Genomic DNA, 25,934 nt, shown 5'->3' with positions numbered 1-25,934 from the left:
GTCATATCAATTAATGATCATTTTTGGAAACACCTCACGGTATAAAGTTCTCTTAAAATTATAAAAAAACTTATCTGAAATCATGGTTACACTACATGCTACAATCTACCTTAGGTGTTCTTGACGTATATATCCTTAATTAGATGGTAATGGTATCCTAGTGTTGCTAAACAACACACCTTTAATTAAGTGGTGTCTTCGATCAATTAGAATTTTTGGGTGCCCATGGTCTATAGTTTTTTAGCAGAGTAGTCTAAGTATCCTTGTATGGTTTTCTAGGTGTTGTTTAACTGGTTTTAGCAAATACAAAAAACACGGCTTTTAGCGGCGGTTATTTTAGTGTTTAGCGGCGATTGTTATTGCCGCTAAAAGTGCTTTGCGTCTGTTGCAAAACTGCCGTAGAAATTGTCGACGCAAATAGTTAGCGGCGGTTTTATGAGAACCGCCGGAATAACCGCCGCTAATTTTAACGTCGGTTTCTTCAGACGTAAAGCACACCTTTAATTTTCAGCTTTCTAGAATATAGTGGCGGTGTTAACCGCCGCTAAATCTCACTCAATTATCCTTCCACTTTTAGTGGCAGTTTTAACCGCCACTAAAAATACTGCTGTTTTTTTGCCCTGTTTTATCTGCGCTCCATTTTTTTATTCTATTTTAATTTATCTTTTAGCCATAATAGTCTTTTTTAATCCCTATAATTATAAGCATCATATATTATATAATGATAATAAAATAAAGTAACATTAGATAAAGTAAAGAGTTTTGCAATACTTTTTACATAACATAAGTTCACTACAAAAAAAAAAAGTTAATATAAAAAAGTGCAACACTAGAAAGGTCCACATCTAGGCAACAAAATACTAATTAGAAATGCAATATCAAAAGTCTTCTCATAAAGGTGAGGACAAGGTCAAGTTTCATTGAGTGACACGAGTGCTTCCTAGTAAAATATTCATATCAACATCCAACATTATTTTGTTGATTTGCTTCATACGTTTTCTGATTGATTGGCATCTTCTTGATTGGAAGCTTGGGCAGCAGTATCTTCCACAGTTGGCTGCAAAAAAAAAAAACAAATAAGATACTAAACTATAGTGCAAATTATTCATTAACAATATTTTTTTAAAAAACCAAAGAACATGTATATTAGATAGCATCCATACACAAGAAATCTGTACATTAGTAAAAAGTAGAGACAAGAAGGAGTACAACAATTCCTACAAGTACTAGCTATTGCCATTTTTTTTTTGGTAAGCAAAAGAATGTATTTGAAATATACATTTGAGGGGTACTTCAAGTCTTCAACCCTTTACAAGTGAGAGAGATTGCCAAAGAGATAAGAAAAGAAAGACATAACAGGCATAAGCTAGGCTACTGCAATGCTACAGATAGGAAACTTAGGCAAAATTCTAGTCCAACCCTCCACCCTTTTCCAATGAAAACACTAAGAATATTACATTGAATCTTAAATGCTTGCTAAACCGACCTACTACATATCTACACAGCACACAAATCGTGGTTGTGCTAAGAGAGATGACTAGCTGATTTTTTCATATCTAACAGACATACCATAATCTTCCAACAACCAAGACCAAAAACCACAAAACAACAAAAGCAATCCCCCACCTTCAAATCCAGCAAAAAACATGTCTCAGCAACTACCAACTGTACCCATTATTACTAAAAGTCAATTGAGAAACAAGTGACACAACAAGATGGCTTTAAGACAACATTGATGGACTAAAGACAGAGTGCAGAAATTGAATTAGAGCGCACCAGCCTATTAGGAGATACAGGGCAAAAGTCCTCAGCCCACACCCAAAATCCAGCAGCTGACAGATTGAAGACAGAGTGCATTTAACAAAGTCCTAAGGTCCTAATACCCACACGACCAACAACTAGCTCACAAGATAAATCACCACCAATCGTGATAATCCCCCAAACCACCACAATACCCACATCAGACTAATGTTTCTAGGGGAGCCATTCATTAATTAGAATCATAACTGCATGCATCTAGCAGTAGAAAATTCATGCACACTATAATACCAGCCCTTGCAAATCATCTACAGTGAGGGAACCACTGAAATTTGAAGACCTACCATCTAAGCATACCATATACATGAATCACAATACCAGCCCTTGCAAATCAGAATTTCAGACAATTTGGGAACCACTAAAATTTGAAGACATATTAGGACACACATAACAGTCCCACAGACATCATTTCTCAACATGTAAGTGTATCATAACAGTGAGGGATCCCCAACATATGAAGGTCAACTAAAAATAAAATTCATGCACACTATAAACAGGCTAGCAACATGTGAATTCCACAAAACTTGGAAATTAGATTAGACGTTTAATGAGTGAATGTGTGAATCATAAAACTTACTTCACTTGCAACTAAGGAAAATTTAGGAGGCACAGGCACATCTATCTTCTGACAAAGAAGAGCAATTGTGTTTGTCATTTCTTTCATCAATTGTGAATCTGATGCCGCTTTTGATTGTAATTTTTCAACCTCAAATTGCAACTGCAACTCGGTGGCACCAGCAGTAGATGAGGAGGGAGTAGTGCCACAAAATCTTTCAAATCTAGAGCCAAAAACTTGGGAAGGACACACACCAAAAGACATGCCCTGAACTCTCCCATGACGCTCTACTCCTAAGACTTGTCCAAGAGAATCATTTTTTGACGGCTTAGATGAGGTAGTGCCTTGACTTTCTATGTAAGAAATCTTTTCCTGAAAAAATTTACAATGATAGTAAAAATTAGTTAAATATAAAAGGTACAAGTTCAATGATTTAATTTCATCCAAGAAAAACACATACACATATAGCTTGTGCTTCTTCATTAATAAATGTCCCATCATGCTTCTTATGTGTTTCAACATATAGAGCTCCCCTACTAATTTCCTTCTTAGTCTTTGCCTCCTATTACAAAACACACGGTAGCTGTAAGTATCAAAATAAAACAAAACAAAAAGCATAGGTAATTCAATTATTTCATCGTAACCATTTCATATTTTCTCCTCTTAAGTTTCTTTGATCCACCAGTGTGATTAACAGTGAGCTTGCTTCTATTCTTTGCATTTTTTTTCACAGATTTCCTGTAAATGTGAAAACAAATAATTAGACTCACTATGATTTCAAACTAAAACACTATATTTCAAAATAGTACCTTAGTCTTCCGTTTATTTCGGTAAGTAAGGAACTCAGCCCAATCATCTTTAGGAATTCCTAGTGGAGGGTTTGCGATATTCTCTTCAAAACTCTTTTCCTTGTGATAGTATGTATCATACAATCTAAGTCTAAAATCCTTCCACTTCTTCCCAATGTCCTTCATGATGTAAGAACGTGCAGCATCTTCAAATTGTTCATCCCAATAAAAAATTTCCTTCAAAAACATTAAATTTTAGTTATAAGAACAATGAATTTCATGATACAAAAAAGCACTTCACATTTATACCTTTATAGTTTCATCCCATGCATTATCTTTCTTAATCTTTGAAAGAGCCTGCCAATTATCATAGCGTATGGGAAAGGCTCTAAAGTCCCTTGCAAACACACCAAGAAATCCTCCCAATAAGCCATCAGCATCTGTTCCCATTGGTACAACTCCTTCAAAAGGAATTATTACCTTTTCACCCGCAGGGAGCTTCGAAACTTGTGTTACTTTAAGTTCCTTTTCTTTAATATTCCCTTGTGAATCTGATACAAATATACAAATTCACACCCAAAAATAATTAGTTTATGACTAATTTCACAAGCATTACTAAATTGAAAATATCATACCTATCACATCAACTCTCCACGACCGGTTGCTAGTGCGTCGTCCACTATTTTGGACATCATTTCCATGGTCTGTGTCCAAGTCAGGTATATCGGACAAATCATGTTCATCATTGCTTGATGCCATTCCTTCATTCATTATTAAGAACAATACAGGGATTAAGAAAATGCAACTAAGAGCTAATAAATTTTTTTAAAAAATGCAACTAAGGTAAAGCAAAGAATGCAAAACATTTAACTTATAAAAATAAGAAAGGAATCTAACTAACTTAAATTTTTTACAGTAATTACAATATTACAATTTTTTTGGACATGCATAAAAATTCATTAAAGGAAACACAACGGGTGCTTCAACCAAGTACAAGAATAAGAAGTATTACAAAATGATCTCATTAAGCTAATTTCAAACATTGAAACTACTACTACAAAAGCCAAAAAAGAAGAGAAGATTTATACTAAAGTGATGACAATAGTCTTTCCTATCTAACATGGCTACACCTTCGCCTTCAAAACCATGTCTTTAAAATCAATTACAATTAGTCAAATTCAACATCCAATCCAGGCCTTGACAAGTGTACATCCATATTGTCCTCTGGCCAACCCATGGCTAAGTCTTGTTGTTGAAAAGATTCACTTTCATATATGACCTCCTCAGCATCTTCCCCCATATCATAAAAGTCTCTTGGTTTTATGTGTACTGGGATACACCATCCTTTGTCTGTTTTTTCCTCCACGAAATAAATCAATTGAGCTTGAGAAGCCTCAATATACGGCTCATCATCTTCCCGTTCACCAGTATGAATCAAATCAGAAAAGTTAATTGAGGTGAAACCCAATGCATCTTTTTTCACATGTCTGTAGTTTGTAGTATTGGCCCATTGACATTTGAATAGAGTCACCACAAATCGACCATAATAGTTTAGTTCTATAATGTCAACTATTTTTCCATAGTAAGGAACCAAACCTTCTCTTGGCCTATTATCGCTAGAACTTGCATAACTTTTAGTTCCAAGGCTACAAAACACACCACTATTTTGTGTTTTCAACATCTCCTCTCGTTGCAAGGTTCGAAACTTGTATCCGTTTACATTATATGCATTAAACCTCCTTGCTTGTTGAAGTGGGCCTCGAGAAAGTGCACGAAGATCATTAGAGTGTGATTCTTGGGAATCACACGTGATCTGTTAAATAAAAATGTATCAGCGAATTACTTGCTAAAGCATAATGCATGTCGTGCAAATTATACTATGACAACTTACACGATTGTAAAACCAATCAACAATGCCTTGATGAACCGCCTTTTCTATCTCACTTGATGACCTCGTACGATCCCTTAATCTTCTCTTTGTTATCAATCTAAATTCCCTATATAAACTATGATTGTTAGTGAATGGATCAATTATTGAATGTGAAAAGATATGATGTAAATCATACTTACTCAATAAAGCGTTGGGCCTCTTCACAGTTAATCAACACATGCCGATGTGCCTGTAGTTTTTCTATAGATGTTAAGTTGACATTGGTTGCACCTCCAACTGATTTGCCTATACAAGGAAACAAAGTTGAAACAGATGGAAGGGGTTCATCATCCACGCGCCCTACTCGATTAAATCTGGTCTCAATCTCATTTTCGAGGTATCTTGAGCAAAAGGTCAACATCTCTTCAGATCTCCAACCTTCAGCGATCGAGCCTTCGGGTTCTGCTCTATTATGCACAAAAGACTTCAACTTTCCTAAAAACCTATCATGAAAACAAATGGTATTAAATTTAACATGCAAGTAAGCATGTAATGGATGTATGAAAAAAAAAACTATTATGAAGTATACCTCTCTATAGGATACATCCAACGATAGTGCACAGGTCCTCCAAGTTTGGCTTCATCGACTAAGTGAATCATAAGGTGAACCATAACAGTGAAGAAGGAAGGAGGGAACAACATTTCCATATGACATAATGTAAGTTTGGTTCTTTCATTTAGCCTGTCCAAATCTTTAGGATCCAATACCTTGGCACATAATGACTTGAAAAATGAGCAAACATCAATTAATATTGTAGAAACTTGGACATGTAACACACTCCTTATTGATAAAGGCAGTAGATGCTCCATTAGAATGTGAGAATCATGACTTTTCAGTCCATAAATCTTATTTTGTTGAGTGTCAATGCACCTTGAAATGTTACTTGAATATCCATCTGGTACTTTCACATCCTTCAAAATATTGAGCATGAGATTTATCTCCTCCTTTGTCATTGTAAACAAAGCCGCTGGACACTTTTTACCATCCTCTAATGGCCAAAGGTCTCTCCTTATGCCCATTGCTTGCAAGTCTTTTCTGGCCTCCACGTGATCTTTTCGTTTGTCTTTATCATTCAACAAAGTAAAAATGATGTTATCACCACACATTCTTTTCAATATGCATCACATCAAGATTATGACGCATATAGTTAAACTCCCAATATGGAAGTTGAAAAAATATGCTCTTCTTTTTCCACTGTTGTGTTTGATTCCCATCAACTTTTTTCTTCTTACGAGGTCTTTTTTTTCTAGATGACCCAGGTTCAGGTTCAGGTTCAGGTTCTTTACCAAATGTGACATTTATATCTTTAACTTGATTTAGAATGTCTGATCCAGTTAATGGTTTTGGTGGATCTCTATCCTCAACACTTCCATCAAATCGATTCTGATTTTGCCGAAACTGATGTCCTGTAGGCAGAAATCTACGATGCCCCATAAAACACGACTTCTTGCTATATGGAAGACGAAGAGGAGCTGAATCAAAGTTACAAACAGGACAAGCTAGCCCTGTGTAAGTGTTCCATCCTGATAAAACCCCAAGGCCAGGGAAATCACTTATGGTCCATAAAAGGCAAGCCTGCATCATGAATATTTCATTTTTTGAAGCATCATATGTCTCCACTCCCTTTTCCCACAATTCTTTCAACTCTAAGATAAGTGGTTGCAAATGAATATCAATATCATTTCCAATTTGTCGCTTCCCGGGACTAATACTTGAGAGAATGAAATTTGTTGACTTCATGCAAGTCCATGGTGGAGTGTTGTAAGGAATAAGTACTACTGACCAAATGCTATAACTATTGCTCATTGACCCAAAAGGATTGAATCCATCACTTGCTAAGCCAAGACGTACATTCCGAGGGTCTCTAGCAAATTCAGGATGTGACAAGTCAAACTGCTTCCAAGCCTCAGAGTCTCTCGGATGCCTCATCATACCATCATTGTTATTTTCCTTAGCATGCCAAATCATGCTTTCAGCCGTCTTTGAAGACATGAATAATCTTTTCAACCTAGGGATCAAAGGAAAATAACGTAGAATTTTTGCAGGTTGTTTCCTCCTCTTAAGAAGAAAATATACACCAACGCTTCCATTTTTTTGGGAATCTTCCATCTTGATGTGTTGCATACTTTACATTTTTCTTTATCTTCATCCTCCCCCCAATACAACATGCAATCATTGGGACATGCATGTATCTTTGTGTAATTAAGGCATAACTTGTCAACAATTTTTCTCGCTTGATAACCTGAGGAGGGTATATTTGCTTGTTCAAAAGCATCGTGCAACAATGCAAGAATCATATCCATAGCTTTGTTACTGACTCCACAAAGACTCTTGATGTGGTACAACTTAATTAAAAAGGACAGTTTTGTGTATTTTGTACATCCATCATACAGAACTTTCTCTCCATCTATAAGTAGCTCATAAAATTCTTTAGCCTCGCCTTGCATTCCTTGATTCAACTCTGGAATGGTATTTTCATCTCCACCACATGCTTCATTTGCCACATAAGGTTCTTCATTCATGTGGTTAGAGAACCCAAAAGCATCACTTATCATCCTCTGAATTGGATCTTCATTACGAGTGCTCTCTTCTATTGAAGGTGTTCTAAGAACAAATTCTCTTTGTCTTGTCTCCCCATGACGATGCCAAAATGTGTAACCATTAGGGAATGGTTTGCATAACAAGTGGTCAAGCACCTCATCTCTAGTGTGCCACTTCTTAAAACCACACTTGTCATAAGGACATATTATTGTATTTGAACCAGAATTATGTTCAAATGCAAAATCAAGAAAACTATTTAGTACTGCAAGATATTCAAGTGTATTCCGTGGCTTTTTAATCCAAGATTTATCCATGATTGACTTCTTTGAAGTCTGTCATGATCAAATAAAAAAATTAATATAATCATACTCATAAATTACAAACATGATACCTTGGTAAGATAGGAAAAGGAAAAGAAAGTTAAGTGTGCAGTCAACAATATTTAAATATAATATAATAGTTTTGTTAGAGTTTCCAAACAAGTATAAATATACATGCTATTTCAGGTTCTATACTATGCATTTGATTAACAAGCCATGCCATTAAACACTAGACCAGTCAGCAACAAATTCAAGAAAATATGTTTAATATTAAAAGAGAAGACAATACTTATAATTAAGGTGTTGGAGCTCAAATGTATACCTACAAAGCAAGAAAGTGAAACAAATCAATACTCTGCTTCTTACGATAAATCAATTTGTACGGACTAGTAGTTAGGTTTTATATTCTACTACTCTATTAGTTTGAATAATAAATTTAATTTAAAGAAACCAAAGGAAACATGATTTGAAGAATCTAATATATAGTAGTATGCAGAAAAAAAATCAATGTATGCACTTATATCCCAGTGACACACGGAACTCAAGTAAATGTATGGGACAAGCTAAATAATTTGCTTGAACTGTTATCTTAAAGAGGTTGCTGCATTAATTTCTTTGTTCACTTGGCAAGGGTAGAAGCATTTGGGGTCGAATGGGTACAAACTATGACTACTTTGGCTCCTTTGGATAGGCATCAGAATGTCTCATGGGTTACATTGATCAAATTAAATATTTACCAAACTTTGGCTCCTTTGGATAGACATCTGAATGTCTCCTATTGTTGGCAAAGAGCAATATAACCTTCCCCATCACCCAGCATACCATCATACAAGGAATAGCAAATTTCAAGCAACTTTCTGAATCGTTACATTTTCTTTGAATCCTGATTTTCTCCCATGTTATTCTTGACAAGTGCTTGTAGAAACTTAGTGTGCTACTTATTAATTTCTTTTATAGCTTGATATGATTTTGATGTTGAAAAGTTGTTTACACAGCAAAGAAAAAAACAAAAGGGAGAAGGAGCTAAAGACACTACTTTATGCCTCTGCATATGCTACTGTACAAATAGAGGCCGTACAAAAACACACACACAGCCCGCACTAAAACACAAAAAACAACATCCAACCTTCCCTGCAGGCAACACGAAGGCTTAAAAAAACAGAACAGATACCCTCATATCCACATGGCCTCACGCTAGAAGGACTACATCATGCATCCCTCTACCCACCATACAGTAAAATCTCAAACCCATCAGCATTAGTTTAAGTTGCAGCAACTGCTATCTAGCAATTTAAAAATAATGCAAAGCAAAGGTAGAAGCCCCAATACAAAAACCAGTTCAAAGAACTAAGGCAATCAGAAGTATAAACAAGTAATTTAGAAGTAGAAACCCTTAATCTGTTCAAAGGTAGAAAACAACTAGTGAGACCAATGAAAACCCTAACATACAAACCCTTGTTCTAATGAGAAAAAAAGAGAATAGAGAGACTCAATTGAGAAAAAAGAGAGAACAAACCTCTTAGACCAGTTCCGAGAATAGAGAAGATGAAATCCACGAACGGATCAAGCAAAGGAACGATGCTGTTTGCACAATAGCCACCAAATTCCGAACGTATCAAAGCAGAGGAACGATGGGGAAGCAGTGCTAAGGGTTTTCCATGAGAGAAAACTCGCGCAATATTTGTGATAGTGAAACGTGAGTGAAGCGGTTGTGATAGGGTTTTCAAACTTAAGGGAAAAAGATTTTAAGCTAATGAATTTCGAGAGCGGCAAAAAAAAAAACCGCGCAATATTTGTGCCAAACGCACGTGTCTGCAGAATTTTTTTTATTAAAACTTAGCGGTGGTTAAAACCGCCACTAATCACAAAATTAGCCGCCGCTATATGACACGCTGTAAACCAAGTTCAAAACATTAACTGTGTAAACCAAGTTACACTAACCGCCACTAAAAAACCGCCGCTAAAACCCGTGTTTTTGGTAATTCAAATGCTTTTATTTGTTCGATTCTTCACAATATATACACATACATATTTTCTAGCTAGTATTCTTAGTTTAACTTGTGACATTTTTCCAGCATAGCTTTGCAACTCATTAGGCTTCATGTTAGAATTAGGGAGACCTAACTCAACCCAAAAGCTAGCTCAAGAGTTAAGGTTTGCACAACCATATATAAGCAATTGCTTGGCCGGGTGACAAAAGGGATGAGTTTAAGGGCTTGTTTAGTACGTCGTATTAGAAATGATAGTATAAGTGGACCGTCTCACTTGGGTCGGGTGGACAAGACACTGTCATCAGGCTAGTCAGGTTACTCCATGAGACTCATCCTATTGCAATTACTCAAGAATCAACTTAGCAGTAGGGAATCTTTCCGCAATCACGCAAGAGTTAACATATCGGTTGGACATGCTGCAATCTCGGCAAGGTCAAGGGGAAAGTCAAGACGCGCGGTCTGCTCCCTTTAGTTAGATGACTATGCAGTAGACGTAGGAGTTAGGGTTAGAGGATCCATCCACCCACTATAAAAGGGGGCCTCCACATGTATAGAGATCCATCTTTTTCATACCTATGTAATATACTAGTCCCTTTCATTTGATCTTACCGACTAAAAAGTTATTTCGTGAACAATAAGCTTATACAATACATTATGGACTTATTTATTATTTGGTGCTAACATTTTAGGATTTGGGGCAGTTTGTTTCTCTAATATTGTCTATTTTTTATCCCTATGAGCAGGGTTATGTATCTCAATATTTGTTCACCTTTTTGAATATATATATATATATATTCTTTTAAAAAAAAGTTTGTACATCAATCTCCTCTTATACATTAAAATGATGGATTATTTAATCCACCCTATAGATGACGGATAAGACATAATAAGTGTGTGATGTATAAGCTACATGAAAATAATTAATCAACCGCCACCACCATTGCCCTCCACCACAACCACTTCCACCACCACCCTACACCACTACCACAACCACCATCCACCATCACTGTCATCACCATCGCCACCATCTTCCACCACCGTCACCACATTCCACCGCCATCATCATCGCCACCATCACTACATATTTCCATGACAAACCACCACCATGACCGCCACAACCACCTCCTTCCACCGCCACCACCATCATCACCACTTTCCAACACCACCACCGCCCTACAAAACTTCCGCCAACACCATCCATCACCGCCCTCCACCACCACCACTACCACCACCCTCCACCATCATTGTTATCCCCACCACCATTACCTACCACCCCCACCCACCACCCACCACCACCAATATTGCCACAACCACCTCCCTCCATCACTGGCACCACTCAGCATCATTGCTGCCACCTCTACACCCATCACCACAACCACCACCCTCAATCACTGTCATCACCATTGTCGCAGCCATCTCAACCACCATCACCATCACTATCCTTACCTCCCGCTAACACTGTCCTCATTGTTATAACATCTATCTTAATTTAATATTTTACGAAATTCAGGTTTATATTAATTTAAATGAAAGATAAGTGATACGGTGCACGACCAAACATTGTATAGTATTAAATTTTTATAAGGCATAATACTATCAGTCCTTATACTATACAACGCACCAAACAGACCCTAAATATCTCCGCTTTATGTTAATATTAAGAGCAATAAAGATTGGACCACCAGAGTTATAAAAATTAAGATAAGAGATACATGATAGGTGTGATATATAATGTGACTGAAAATGGAAATAGAGAGAAGAAAAAAAAAGTAGTTCAAGGTGTATGCACTGTTTGGTAATCTAAGAAGGAAAGAAGGGTTAAATAAGTTTGACCCCTTCCTATGCCTCGCTTAATCCTTAGCTTTGAAGTACGATATGAAGAAGCCATGGAGATAGGTTTCAAGGTTTGGGGTTTGTCATAGTAGGGAGAAATTTGAAAAATTAATCGGGGAAAAGTGTTAAAAAAGGCTTTACTAGATGAATCAACTCTAACCCTTTTTCTTGTTTTCAATTTTGGCGGAAGAATTAAGTTATTAGTGTAATTTGGGAATTGAATTAGGTTTTTTTTAAAGGAATTAGGTTTATTTGAATAAACTAGGGATTAGAACTTCTAACTAACTAGCTAGCTAGGGTGTAATTCACTTAAACACACTCTTGGATGTCACATAAGCAAACTTTTTGCTGTGTGACTTAAAATTGAGACAACATTTAAGGAGAGAAGATGTTGATCATGTATATACATATCAGGGGTTGATTGTCAGTAACACATCAATATACACTCACAAAATGAAAGGCCTGGTCCAAGCTGACCAATACCTGCAAAATTATGATCATTTTGTACACAAACTCGTGTGCAAAATGACACGAATCATGAAGTGGTAAGCATCATCATGTTCTTGAATTCTTGGAAATCAAGCCTACCATCCAAATTAGTATCATAGGAGCAAATCATGGTTGTGCAATCCTTGCCACTCCACATGCCAAGCCTCTTCAAGACACACTCCAGATCTTGACTTGTGATGAACCCATCACCATCCAAATCAAACACATTGAAAGCCTTCACAAGGTCACTCTCCACCTCATCATCATCAATCTTGTCATCATCACCATCATCCCTTTTCAACATGGTGTCATAAAAGAACAAGAACTCACTGAGGTTGAGGCTCTTCTTTCTCACAAGAGACTCAAGCTCCTCTAAGCTGAATTTGAACCCCGTCTTCTCTAGCAGGTGATTCAGCTCTTCAAGGCTTAATAACCCATCACCATTCATGTCCAGCTTCTCAAATATCCGTTCCAAGTCGTTGGGTGTTAGGAGACACATATTGGCTAAGAGCATAAAACAAAAGGGTATTTGAATGTGGTTTCTTTTGAAGTTAGTTAACTATTCGTGACAGTTGATCAGAAGATGCAAGACATAAAATGGTTTATATATACACACATAATGCGTGTGTACGGATAACTTCGTACAAGAAGATCTATATATTCTGACTCAGAGCAAGATGAGGACTAGAAATCTAGAATTATCCAAGTTGTCTCTGAGGCAATTGGCAGGTAGTTTCACAGGGAATTGTCCATTCTGCGAATAATGACTAGAACATTCTAGTATGAGATATTTATTCCATTAGTAATTAATTTTTTTTATAGGCCATTAGTAATTAATTGAATTGTTATTCAATCGGTTATTTAGCTATTTAATTATACGATTAAAATTACCAATTTAGTAATTTTATTCGTGAAAGATCAAAGAACTAAAGTTAATATTTTTGGGGGATTGAAATTATTCATCATGTTTTTCATCTGGTTTCCGAAGAAGTCTCAAGACTAGCAGTCATGAGATTAATTTTCTCAAAGTTTTGAGATCACATTAAGTGAGTAACTGAGTATATCTCTCCTAACAAATTAAATCAATCTATTATAAGCACCGCTTATAGATCAAACATTACTTTAAGAGTTTAATGGATATGCACTGACAGTGTAAAATAGTTTTACACAGTCATCCTATCAAAGCATGCCACATAGGAGAGATAATTACATTTGACTTTAATTTTAATTAAAAGAATAAGATATTTTATGATTTGGCGGAATTCAATTGGATGTCTGTGTAAAACTATTTTACACTGTCAGTGTATATCTATTAAACTCTTATTTTAACTGTTTAAGAAACTTAATTATCTATGAGTTGTGTTAGAACTTGTTTTGTTAGATAACGTTTTTCATTAGATTAAATTATTAAATTATTAACTCTATTTTTCTTCAGTAGTATTTGGTTGACTATACTGGTGCTGCTGTTTTGTATGGATGGTTGCTCTGATGTCACTTTCAATATATTGGTCTATGGGCTGTAAAAAACTAACAATTGTATTCCAAATTTCCAATCCTTGATTAGTGCTTGTGTGGTGCTCACCTTGCGGACTTATCAAGAAGAACACGCGTCACAGGAATTAAATATCAGAGACTTGGACTGTGATCTGATTTCGTTGAGATTAGCCATTTGGCCGGTGCTGTTCCCATGTACTACCAAAGATTCACTTATTAAAAATGGCTAATGCCAACAACTCTAGCGCAAATAAGATAACTGAGCTCTTTAAGTGGTACAGATAAATAAAGATTTGTTGAGAGAGATATATCCTTTTTTTTTTAAGTGAGACATATCCACTTAATATAATCTCAGAATTTTGAAGAGAACTATGGAAAACCTTGATAAAAAAAATTGAAAATGACAAATTTTATTGGTATAGGAATATGGGCATTGATGACCGGGATTTAGTCTTGTTTTTAGGGTAATTTCTTTGTTAGTTTTGAGTCTTTTTGTTGAGTCTCATATAGTGTTTCATGCATTCTCATGCATTTTTATCTTTATTTGTGTTCTTGCTTCATTTAGGTAATTTCATAGTTTTATGAGGACTTTTTGCATTTTAGGTTAGTTTAAGAGTCTTAGGTAATTTCAACTTGTTTTGGGGCCTTTGTGCTAATAACCCTTTGAGTTTCTTGATATTTTTTCTTGAGCTTTGATGAGAATAAGCAGGTGAAAACAGAAGAAAAGGGAAGGTCAAGAGGCTTGGAGTCATGAAAAAGGCATTAAAGTGGAGTTAAAATGAAGTTTAAGGGGTACGGCTTTTGGGCGAGCAAGGGCGCTCAGGCGCCCCTGATTGGCGCTTGATAGGCAGAAGGGTGGGCTGCCAGCATCTGATGCTGGCGCTTGAGCGCCCTTGTGGCAAAAAACTCGCTCATTTTACCTATAAATAGGTGTTTAGTTGTTTTCTTTGGCATTCATTCCATTTTTACATAAGTTCAGAGGTAGAGGAGCATCTAGGTGATTGAGAGAAGGCTTCCAAGCTTGTAATTCAGGTTCTTAGCCACGCAATCTCTCTTCCATTGCTTTGGTTTTCTTGTAAGACTTTTCATATTTGAGTTATAATCTTAAGTTCTTTCCCACATGTTCTTCTTTTTTCCTTGAATCTCATTTTTTGAATTTCAATCTAAGCTTGTATGCATGCTTGCTTTATGTTTTTCTATAATCAGAACGAAAGTTTGTTATAGATTAGGGAACCGATTTGGGATTACCCCTTCTGTCTTGGCTACTAGGAATAAAGGAAGGGTTGTGGTTTGTTGGCCTGAACTTTATAATCTTTATGCTTCAAACAAATGTTTAAGTACACAAGGAATTGGACTTATCTTTTGGTTTGAAAGAATTATCTGTGTGAGGCATCGATAGGTAGTTGCTTAGGCTATAACATCAAGGAGAGATTCATGAGTTTATGTGCTTAGAATGATGTGCTTGAATTGACTAGTTGAACAAGAACCCAAAGCATGTTATTTTCTGAATTGTCTTTTTATTTTCCTTTTTCCTTATTACTACTTGGACATATCTCTTTTCCAATAAAACAAACCTTCATACTCAAGGCTTGAACCGAATTCATTCACTCACAATCCTTGTGGTTCGATAATTAAAACCGAGTGGATTCGTACACTTGCGGATTTACCAACAGGCATGATACACGAATGACATGCACGAATGACATATTTACACGATTACACCTATTAATACTCTTTTGTTTAGTAATTAAGGTTGTAAACTTATTGTAGTTCTAAATCATGCATAAAAAATTATTAATATTTTCATTTTAGTCATCTTGAGAGGGGGAAAAGTTTGACATCAAATTAGGATTTTAGATAAAGGGCACATTTCTAGAAAGAAAAGTTTGTCTTCTTAGTGAGCCACCGAGCTAGCCTCCAGGACCTCGTCGTGCCCTTGTATCATGACCACAATCTCTATATGACCACCATGGTCGCCTCACCCTTCCATTATGTCGCTGACCCCTCTCGTCTTCTCCTCCGTCACGCAAAGATGCAGAAATAAACCCACCGCCGTGAAGTGTCCATTGCGCAACCTCACGTCGCACATCAAGTTCGACCTTTAAGTATTTGTTTGCATCTAGTTCCCAGCAGAGGTGAACCCAACACCACCGAGCACGACTATGATGTCTTCAAATCTGCACCCCACCATTTTCTCCATATTAGCTCAATACAGATCTGCGCCCCACCATATTCCCCATCTTAGCTCAAATCCCTTCTTCGTTGTGTTTTCTAAAGCTTCAAGCTTTAAGCTTTAAGGGTTCTACAAGTCCCTTCGAAATGGGTTCCTCCCCAATTTTTTCTATGGTGTTCGACCACCCAAGTTCAAGGGAAGAACTGTTTAGGGTCGTGTAGGACCTTAGGCAAAAAAGGCAGCTGCCTAAGGCCCGTGGAAAAAAAGGCCAAATTTTATATTTTATTTTTGTTAAAAATGACCTAAACAGATGACATAAGCCATAAGGAATGAAACAGATAGCATAGATCGAAAAGAAAAACGGATAGCATAAGAAATTAGGAATTGAAATGTTGGGAATCATATTGAATATTGAATATTGAATTATTAATATATATTAGGTTCATTAAAAATACCTATACTAGAAATAAAGACCCATACTGTATCTAAACAAAATATATAAGAATAATTCATCTTCCCTAAAAATTAGTCAATTAAAAAATCTCTTGCGCATGAAACAACAGTACAAGTGTACAACACCTTAACAACAAAATCTCTGGCTCTCTGCGACTCTACCCGTTTCCAGGTTCTATTGTTCTGTACTTCTATTAATCAATAATCCTTTTCTAAAATATATTTTAGACTTTGGAGTTTACTTTATTTATAAAAAAAAATAAAAATCATATTTTATATAGTATACTAAGTTTCTTTAAAATTCTTGTAATTTAAAAGCCCCTTTAACATTTTCGTCTTAGGCCCCAAAACATTTGTACACGGCCCTGGAACTGTTGTAAGGATCTACTCCATAAAAGTGGAATCTTTCGAGGTATACAATCAAAATGGTTGATTGAGGAAGAAGGGGTTTTATGCGGTGGACGCGACATCCATTTATGGGGTTGATGTTTTCAGAGACACAGTTCATTAAGAAACAAGAGAAATTCATGTTTGAGTGGTTTCTAGTAATGGGTTTCTGGGTCCTGAGGATTTATGGGTTATGTTGTAGACTAGGATTGAAAAAAGGAGAAGATTGGGAATATGGAAATGAGATGAGGTTGAGTGTGTTGGATTCTGGTAATGAATGTTTGAAGAAAAAGCAAAACATGAAGAATATGAAGATATACAACATGAAGAACACAAATAAAAGTGTAACTCATTGATTATATTTTCTCTCATCTCACTCATCAAGACTAATTACAGTTTCATATGTCACTTACACATAATACGACAAGAGTAATTTTGGAAGTCTAACATTGGTAATTTATAACATATTCATTACTCTCTCCATTCCTTTTTATAAGAACCAAACCACCAATGCACATCTCTTAAGAAATGTAGTTAAAGAAGTTTTTAGCATTAAATTTGTTCTCAATTTTTTTTTTGAAATATCAAAGTTTATTAAGAAATAGACCAAAGTTTGAAAATGATACAAAGACATGAGTAAAAGCAAGGAAAAGTTATATCAACTTTCCAAAATTGTCCCAACCCACTTTTTAAAATTTCTATTGATCATTAATGTGTTGCATAGTGGAAAAAGAGAGAGGAATCCAATTAAATGACGGTAAATTTGTCAAAAAATAATTAATGCATTACAAACTTTCAATTAGTTCTTATAAAAAAGACAAAAATGCATTTTAATTTAGCTCTTATAAAAAGGAAAGAGGGAGTACATTTAACTTTTTTAACTTCTTTTCTTAAACTGTGTGAAGTAATTTTTTGACTTTTATAAGAGCATTTTCAATGCTAGTTTTTAATTCTTAGTAGTTCTTAGCATTATTCATGTGTGCCCGTACTGCCGCATGTGTTTAAGAAACTATTTGCAAATTTTGCTCCAACTATGAGTTCTTATTTCTTAGTTCTTAGCACTATCCATCCGGTCCCACAATATCATTATATTAATATTTTTTATTTCCATATAATTTTAATTTAAATTTAAATGCTAATTTAATACTTAAATTAAATGGATGAGAGATAAAAAATTTTAAAAAATTAATTTTTTATGCTAAGAACTCAAAAAGTAAAACTTCGTATATAAGAACATAGTTAGTTTCAAAAAAAAAACATAGTTCTTATTTTTAATAACGAAAAACTTCACGTCATCTTCTCCAGTAGTTAAGAACTCAGTTTTAAGTTCTTAACTAAAAAATGATAAGAATTAAAAACCTTGCATTGAAGATGCTCTAAATAGGATAAGAGGTTGTATAGATTTTTGCAAAGAGAGTACACATTATTTTAGTAGCATTAATTAATTTTGAATAAATACCCATTTGAATAAAAAAAATAACGAAATAAACATTTATTATGAAATTAATATTTATGATCTTTTTGGGGCACGATTATCTTAATAATAATGGAATATAGAAATAGTAACCCGTGAAATGAGACGATTAAGTTACAGTAGTAGGGTTGGTACATTAAACTCTGTGCCACATTAATCTCTCCCTCGGCCATTACGACAGTGATTCTGAGAGAACAAGAGTTACAAATTTTGTTGCTTCACTGCTTCTTCTCCGTTTCGCTTTTCTCTCAGAATACGGTTTGTTTCTCTCTCGTTTTCACGCTTTTCCTGTTCTTGCTTTGATTCTGTTTTTGTTGTTTTTTCTCAATTTTCATGTAATGTTCTATTGTTAGTATCTAGGTTAATGCATGTTTGGATCTGTGTTTCTTTTAAGCTTCAATTGAATTTTACAAAATATTGCATTTTTTGTTCTTTTAACATGCAAAGGGTGAAAACTGAGAATGCTACATGTTCTAAATTTTGTTCATGTGTGAATTATTAGGCTAAATTAGTCATTATTATGATGGGTGTTAGGGAATGGAGATAGGGATTGTTTTGCATGTGCTTGATGCAATGGGAGTCTTCTATGAGTGATTGAAAGATGAAAATTGTTTGTAATATATTCTGTAATATTATGGTGAACACATTTTTTACATTGGGTATCATCAAATCATGTAGGTTTCGCTATTTATTTGGTAGAACACAAGCAATGTAATTTCACTTCTTATTTGAAGGGGCCTATTTCTTAATTTGTGGGACTCATGTCATGATTTTTCAGTTAGTGTGACACAATAACTTTCAGCTGGGTCATCCCATCCTGGAGGTTGGGGTAGTATATATCTAGTTCTATGAGTATAAGTCTCAGGGGTAGATAGATTGCACCATGAAGTTGGCTCTCACAAGAAATTGGTATTTTATTAATTCCTTGCTCTCACTATTTGTCCAACCGAACAAATTTAGGCTGCAGCTGCTTATAGTAATCTTGTTCTTTATTTTGAAGATAAAATGTGCAGAATGGGTATAATGTTTATTGGCGAATGTTTTTAGTTGTGCAACTCTTATGGTCTAGCTTTGGGATGCCTTGGGAACACTTGTTTATGTGAGAGTGGGTGTTCAGTTAGGAAATCCCCTCCTTTTCCAGAAAATTGGCTTGTTTAGTTTTTGTATTTAATAAAACTTAAATGCCTAGTAATGCATTCAATTAAGCTGCTGTACTGTGTCTGTTGTTTGGATTACATTCTGTTTCCAATTATGCAGTGAACAATGTGTTTTCTGGAGAAGTATTTTTCACTGTAATTATTCTCCTCAAGATGTCAATCTCAATCATAACAAATGGACTGTTTTCTTTTATAATGTTTCTTTGTTTTTTGCAGCGAGTGTTCCTTTTTTAAAGGATGACATTGTTTTTATAAAAGGAAAATGGGGCGTGCTTCAATAGAGACCGACCCGGTTGATTCTCTTATGATTGAGGATTGGAGGGGTCCTTATACTGCGGATAAAAGATCAAGGGCAGAAAGGCGTTGGAAGAGAAGGGAGGTCAGGGAGGTCGTGGGCTTGCAAAACTGTTCTGCATCTGCCAGTAAAACTGTGAAGAGTCATGGAAATATGGCTGTTTCAACAGAGCAAAATGTTCATATTGTAGAGGATGAAACTGATGAAGATTACAAAGTATATTTGGATGCCTGTGTTTCTGATATTGATTGTGCCAGTAATATTAATGTTGGTTCTGATATTAACATCAACACTGGCTACAACAGTGACAATGATGATGATGGTGAAGATCCTGATTATAAGATGTTCTTGGAGAATATGAGGGAAGAAAGTGATTCCTACGTTTACTCTTCGCATAATGGGCTCAAGTTATTCTCTAAGTTGTCTAACGATTTGACTCACAATAGAGCTGGAAATGTCGGAAATGCAAGTAGTGATTCAATGAGAAAACAGACAGGTCGCCCCATGGAATCTCAGAAAAGTATCGACCCTAAAAGCAGACCTTGTAATAAAATGCCTTCTAGTGTTCCCCAGAATATTAGCCACAATGATGTGGAGTTTGATGATGCTGATGAAGATTACCAGATATTTCTGAATTCATGTAGGATTGATGGTGACAATTTGGTCTATATAAATGATGATTTGATACGAAAAAGATCAAGTGCTAGGCAAAATTCCCAAGTTTCAAATCTTGCATTTTATACTCCTGAAGAGCATTCCGAAGCTGATGAAGATTACCAACTATATCTTAATTCTGGTGGGATTCTTGATGGCGATATGGTGTATATGCCTGACAAGAATACAACAATGGCATCTGAAGTGGAGGGTGGCAGTAATTCCTCGGATTCAGATCTAATTATTATAGAACCTGATCTATTTTGTGAAGACACACCATTTGTATCTTCGAAAGTATATGATTCATCTGTAAGTTTCTTCGACTTCACACTGTAACTGTATTAGTCATAACCTGCAATATGGTTCACACACGAATATTATTATGCAATCTTGGACTAACTATTTTTAATAAATAACTTTCAAAAAACTAATTCTTCACAATTTGTCTTTGTGGTCTGTTTAGTGGTTTGAGAACAAAATGAACCCCGGAGACAGCAAGCAATTCTCTGCTGATCATTCTCAGTTTAGGAGAAGACTTATGGAATGTCTTCAAAAGCCTTTTGACCAGCAAGAGTGTGATGGATTTCTGGATTCAGTACGTAAACAGACACAAATGGAACGTCATATAGAATTACGAGGGGGGGTGAATAAACCATATCATGTTAGCGGTACTGTTAACAAATCATATCTTGAGTTGAACCCTGGTAGGTCCATATTGTCAAGTATTCCGATTTTTCAGATTTTTCTCTTTCATATATGAAGATGGTGGCATGAATTACGATCCTAACCATGCAATGTAGATTTAATGGTTTCAATTCATTCCTACATTTAACATTAAGCAACTGTCTATTGATATATAAAAATACCAAAAAAAAAAATTAATCTCTTGGTTTAATGGTTTCGATTCATCTCTTTATTTTCCAGTTTATCTTCTTTTTTCTACCGTTCCGCTGTTAGGATTTTACGGATCCTAACAATTTCAGTCTGTATTCAAATCTGTGGTTTGTGCAAATTTTTAGGGTGCTTCTACTTTTGAACTTTCTTATGCTTCTATTTTCATTATTCCAGAACTCTTTCTATGCTCAATCTGATTCCATACCTCTCAAATACTTGTTTCATAATTGTGCAGATTTAGGCGATGTCATTGCTGCAATCAAGGAACCTCATAGGGTTTTGTTTCTCTTGCGTGGATTCTTTTTCTGGTTGAGGGTAAGTCAGTAGATCCATGTTCACATAATTTCTGCAGTTAGATCATTAATGTGTACATGTGTAAATTATGCAAATATTTAGGTCGTAATAGCTGTATTTTATTTTTTCTTTATTAGTATAGATTTCGCAAAGGGGAGCCTTGGCGCAACGGTAAAATGTTGCTGCCATGTGACTGAGGTCATGGGTTCAAGTCCTGGAAAAAGCCTCTTGTGTATAAAACAAGGTAAGGCTGCGTACAATACACAAAATGGTGGGACCCCTTCCCGGACCCGCGCATACAGGAGCTTTGTGCAACGGGCTGCCCTGAGGATAGATTTCACATTTATTTCTTTATCTGCATAAGCTTATAAATAGCTTGTCATGTACAGATTGATAAATGAATGGATTCATGTTACTATTCCCTTAAACTTTCAACTTGGTATCAGAGCTCCAACAGACTTTGCATCTGCATCAGAACCCAAGGCGCTTTCTTTGTGGCCATCCAATAACAGCAACTCATTGCCCCTTCCCTGTTATAGCTTTTCAGCACTTTCATTGCGCATTGATACTTTTCTCCCTGACAATCAAGGGAGCTGCTGTTTCCGCCATTAGCATTAGCTCTCTGTCCGTTTTCAGATAAATCATTACTGGAAGGATCGTCATTCAGAGACTGGCCCACCTCAGACCTTGCATTTTTCATCCTAGTTCTTGTGCATAGACTCATGTGGCGATACATTTGTTTTCTGTTCAGCACGCCATTGAGCCCACTTTACATGCCTCACGGCACTCTGCTTTGATCCATGGTTGTGACACCACACCATGTCATCGATGATATTCTTAACATCACTGGCACCTCGGTTTAGATATCAGTGAGTTCTTCCTAAGGTTCGGTTTTTCAACCGTTCTTGGCTCTTGCTACAACGACCTCTTCTAACTAGAAATTCATTTTCACTGGCTCACCGTATTACAGTTCCTTAGTTACAGGCGGACTCCTTTTCCTTTGTAAACCCTATCTGCCGTTAAACCATGTCTAACATGTAAGCCTCTGGCACTTGTTCCACCTGCGTACGCTTGTTGTCTCTCTTTTGTAAGCCTTTCAACACTTGTTTTGAACTTGAGACTGGTAAGAGCTTTTATTCCCAATCCCATATTTCCATGAGCATGCTTTCTAAGTATTCTTAGGTTATTGACTCTGGTGCTACAAACTATGTCACATTTTGTCCGTCACATTTCCTATTTTATCAACCCTTTTCCAATAAGTGTACCATAACTGTCGCTGATAACCCTTACCCTAACTGCTGGCCATGGTAATTTAATTTCCAGCCTTTTCTTCCCCTAAATACTGTCCTACATGTTCCTAGAATTTTAACAAACCTCATTTTCAATCATAGACTCATGAAAGACCTTTATTGTGTTGTAAGTGCAACCTTTTTTCATTCCCACTGTTTTTCATGATCTTACTTCATGGAAGACAATCAGAATTGCTGATAAACAGGGTGGGCTGTATTATCTTTTGGCCAAGAATACTAAGGGTGACCCCATTTAGAAGATACTAAGTTCCTATCATCATTCTACATCTAAAAATTCTAGTGCTCAAATTTGGCTTCAACACTAGTGTCTTCGACATCCTCGGTTTTGTTTTAAAGTCTTTGTGATGGGAAATTCAATTTCCATTGAGCCAAACTTTTTGCAAAAAGCTGTACTTTACGGAGTTGGCTACCAGGATTCATTTGCACCAATGGAGAAAATGAACATGCTTAGAATACTGCTGACTTGTTGCTCGTCATGGATTGGAGTTTCAACAATTTGATGTGAAAAATGCAAATTAAGGAACATCATAGTTTGTTATGCATGTACAAATATATGATCACAATATCAACTATTGATTTCTCAGTCCACGGTTGTGATGATTAACTTAATCCTCTAAAGTGACTCCCTTAATACTTGAAGTTCACACCTAAGAGAATATTGTTATTTAGATTTTAGAAGAGGTGGAAACTTGACCATGGGGGTTTATACTTTATACTGATGCAGAGACATCAGGCTGGTAATCTAGTCACATGGAGAAACATGAAACAAATTGTAGTCTTGTAGAGCTATGCCAGAAAGATTTTGTAAACTTGTGGATGAAGTTTGTTTTGGATAACTTAAACGTTAGGTATGAAGATCCTATAAAACTGTTCTCAACATTGCTCTGTAAAATTCAGCATGACATGAGAAAATATATTGACGTAGAACGTAGATCAAAAATTCACTTTGGAGAAGCTGGTTAGTTGTTTGAACTTTGATAGCGATAGCAAGTGTGTCTTCTGTGCACTAGGTTGCAGATGTATTAACCAAGGGCTTGTCATTGAGTTTTGGGAAAAGAACGTCTCTCCCCATCAGTAATATTTTCTTAATCAAAACACTAAATTAAGAAAGAAAGAAAAACTATAAAAATGGCATGGGTAGGAATTGGATTTAGACCTACTGATGGTATCTCCTTTACTAGTAACAGATTGGTTATTTAGAAGTACTTAGAGATTTAGTGGCCTTTTTTGTCTTGCACGAGCTTCATCTTCTGGCGTGAAACGTTTCAGACTACGTTTGCTGGTTCATTTGCCTCAATTTTTTATTTTCATAGTTTCACATTTACATGTGTTTACATTGCTGAGTGAGTTATTGTATTCATCTTCTGCCAAACTAGGGTGAATAGCATGTAATGTCAAGTTTACTTATGTACTTTTCCCGTTCATTTTTTCTTGCAGAATTTGAGCCACCCTGGAGTATTTAAGCCCTGGCTTGATAAAACATGTCTGGAGTATTTACAAACAATGTGAAAATGAAGTTTGGAAGCAGTGATTTAAGCTGGCATAGGCAATGAAGTTTATGTACAGTTAAATTTAGCCCTTGAGCTATGACCTGGTTGGTGACATAAGGATTGAGATTTTCCTCATTTGTAGCTCTTTTTGTATGGAAACTACCTCTCGTTCCTGTTATCTCTTTTTGGTCCCCTCTTTTGCTGCACTTCATTACTGAGAATATGGGGCAGATGATAATTGGGGGGCTTGGGTGGATAAAAAATATCTTGTTCATGTGTTTGTTGAGTTGAAAAGAAAGGTCTCATGTTTCACTATTCTTGTTTGTGTGCTTGGGAACTTAGGTAGGTTTCTGTGTTGGAAGTATGGTGAGGAAGAAATTGCTAAATGCGTGTTTAGATTAAATGTTGTGAAAATTGATTTTGAAAATAATATATTTTAGCAAAATTACATATATTGCAAGTGAGTTGAAAATCAAGTGATCTTTATTTTTATACTTTTTTACAAAAGAAGCGACTTTTATTAAATAACTAGATATAATATCCGTGCGTTGTATATGTTTATTTACAATATTTTTAAACATTATTTAAAAATTAGGCTAAAAAGCATTTTTGGCCCCTGATGTTTCAAGTTTGTGCAAATTCTGCCCCTAATTTATTTTTGTTGACGTTTCTACCCCTCATGTTTTTCAACAGTGCACCGTCTACCCCTCTGTGCACCGTCTACCCCTCTGTCAGTCAGACTTTCTCAGGAGAGGTTCCTGAGTGGATTGGAGAGATGAAGATGAGTATATGAAGTTGATGATAATCAAGGAAATGATATAAATTAAATTTGCTTGATGTATATATCGATTATGTATGTAACTGAACTGGTTAAATACATGTTTTGCTACTTACAGGTCTTGAGTTTGAATCTCTCATGCCCCATTTTTCCAACTTCACTAGTAATTTCCACGTGCTAGGTCCAAAAAATATAAAAAAAAAATTAGCCAAATCAGCTCATTCCGTTAGTTTTTTAACGTCTGACTGACGGAGGGGTAGACAATGCACTGTTTGAAAACATGAGAGGTAGAAACATCGACAAAAATAGAGTAGGGGCAGAATTTGCACAAACTTAAAACATCAGGGGCTAAAAGTGATTTTTAGCCTAAAAATTATTGTAGTTTAAATAAATAAATAAATAAATATTGAAATAGTTTTAAATCATAAATATAGTAAAATAAAAAGTGATTGTGTTAAATTACTTTAATAAATAGTATTAGAGTTTTTTTGAGTAAATAATTAATATTACCTAAATTTAATATATTTACTACAAAGGAAATTTTTTATTGCTTTTTGAATATACGGTTTAAAACGACTTGACATGGAATTCTAGTCAATAAGTAACGATGTAAAAAGAAAACCGCTGAATTTATTTATTTTAATGTGCATCTGCATCTCTAGCACTTTGTGGACGATTCAGCGGCGAGCGCGACGCAACTCGAAGAACAGGGGACATTCACAACAACAACATGGTGAGCGACTATTAACTGCAGAAGCACCACCGCCAAAGAAAAAACATCAAAACTTCAAGGGTATATGAATATGATCCACAA

General features: G+C 35.7%; 3 protein-coding genes across 6 annotated transcripts; 1 reads left to right on the top strand and 2 right to left on the bottom strand.

The window, feature by feature from the left end:
* Window positions 1-726: 726 nt before the first annotated feature.
* Window positions 727-9,887, bottom strand: LOC130734368 (uncharacterized). 4 transcript variants are annotated; one of them, XR_009017914.1, is made up of 6 exons: window positions 9,471-9,882; window positions 3,798-3,923; window positions 3,472-3,713; window positions 3,184-3,399; window positions 2,835-3,112; window positions 2,700-2,746 (listed from the first exon to the last, which is right to left on the bottom strand). XR_009017914.1 is itself a non-coding variant. In XM_057586738.1 (5 exons), exons 1-5 carry the CDS (start codon window positions 3,228-3,230, stop codon window positions 989-991), a joined length of 663 nt encoding a protein of 220 aa, XP_057442721.1. In that variant the 5' UTR covers window positions 3,231-3,465; the 3' UTR covers window positions 727-988. The 4 variants fall into 4 exon arrangements, 2 of the variants coding, with proteins under 2 accessions (XP_057442721.1, XP_057442720.1); XR_009017913.1 differs by lacking the exon at window positions 2,700-2,746 and having other exon boundaries at window positions 2,835-2,936; window positions 3,019-3,112; XM_057586738.1 differs by lacking the exons at window positions 3,472-3,713; window positions 3,798-3,923; window positions 9,471-9,882 and adding an exon at window positions 727-1,057 and having other exon boundaries at window positions 2,396-2,746; window positions 2,835-2,936; window positions 3,019-3,112; window positions 3,184-3,465.
* A 2,195-nt stretch (window positions 9,888-12,082) lies between these two features.
* LOC130734367 (probable calcium-binding protein CML44) lies at window positions 12,083-12,908 on the bottom strand. Its single transcript, XM_057586736.1, has one exon. It carries the CDS (start codon window positions 12,779-12,781, stop codon window positions 12,314-12,316), a length of 468 nt encoding a protein of 155 aa, XP_057442719.1. The 5' UTR covers window positions 12,782-12,908; the 3' UTR covers window positions 12,083-12,313.
* Window positions 12,909-18,345: 5,437 nt separating this feature from the next.
* On the top strand, window positions 18,346-24,657 carry LOC130734366 (uncharacterized). Its single transcript, XM_057586735.1, has 5 exons — window positions 18,346-18,506; window positions 19,622-20,663; window positions 20,818-21,058; window positions 21,484-21,563; window positions 24,290-24,657. The coding sequence occupies exons 2-5, from the start codon at window positions 19,668-19,670 to the stop codon at window positions 24,359-24,361; spliced, it is 1,389 nt and encodes a 462-aa protein (XP_057442718.1). The 5' UTR covers window positions 18,346-18,506; window positions 19,622-19,667; the 3' UTR covers window positions 24,362-24,657.
* Window positions 24,658-25,934: the final 1,277 nt, after the last annotated feature.

This window comes from Lotus japonicus, chromosome 1 (genome assembly GCF_012489685.1).
Source record: "Lotus japonicus ecotype B-129 chromosome 1, LjGifu_v1.2".
Lineage (NCBI taxonomy): Eukaryota > Viridiplantae > Streptophyta > Magnoliopsida > Fabales > Fabaceae > Lotus > Lotus japonicus.
This window is presented reverse-complemented; position numbering and strand designations above follow the sequence as displayed.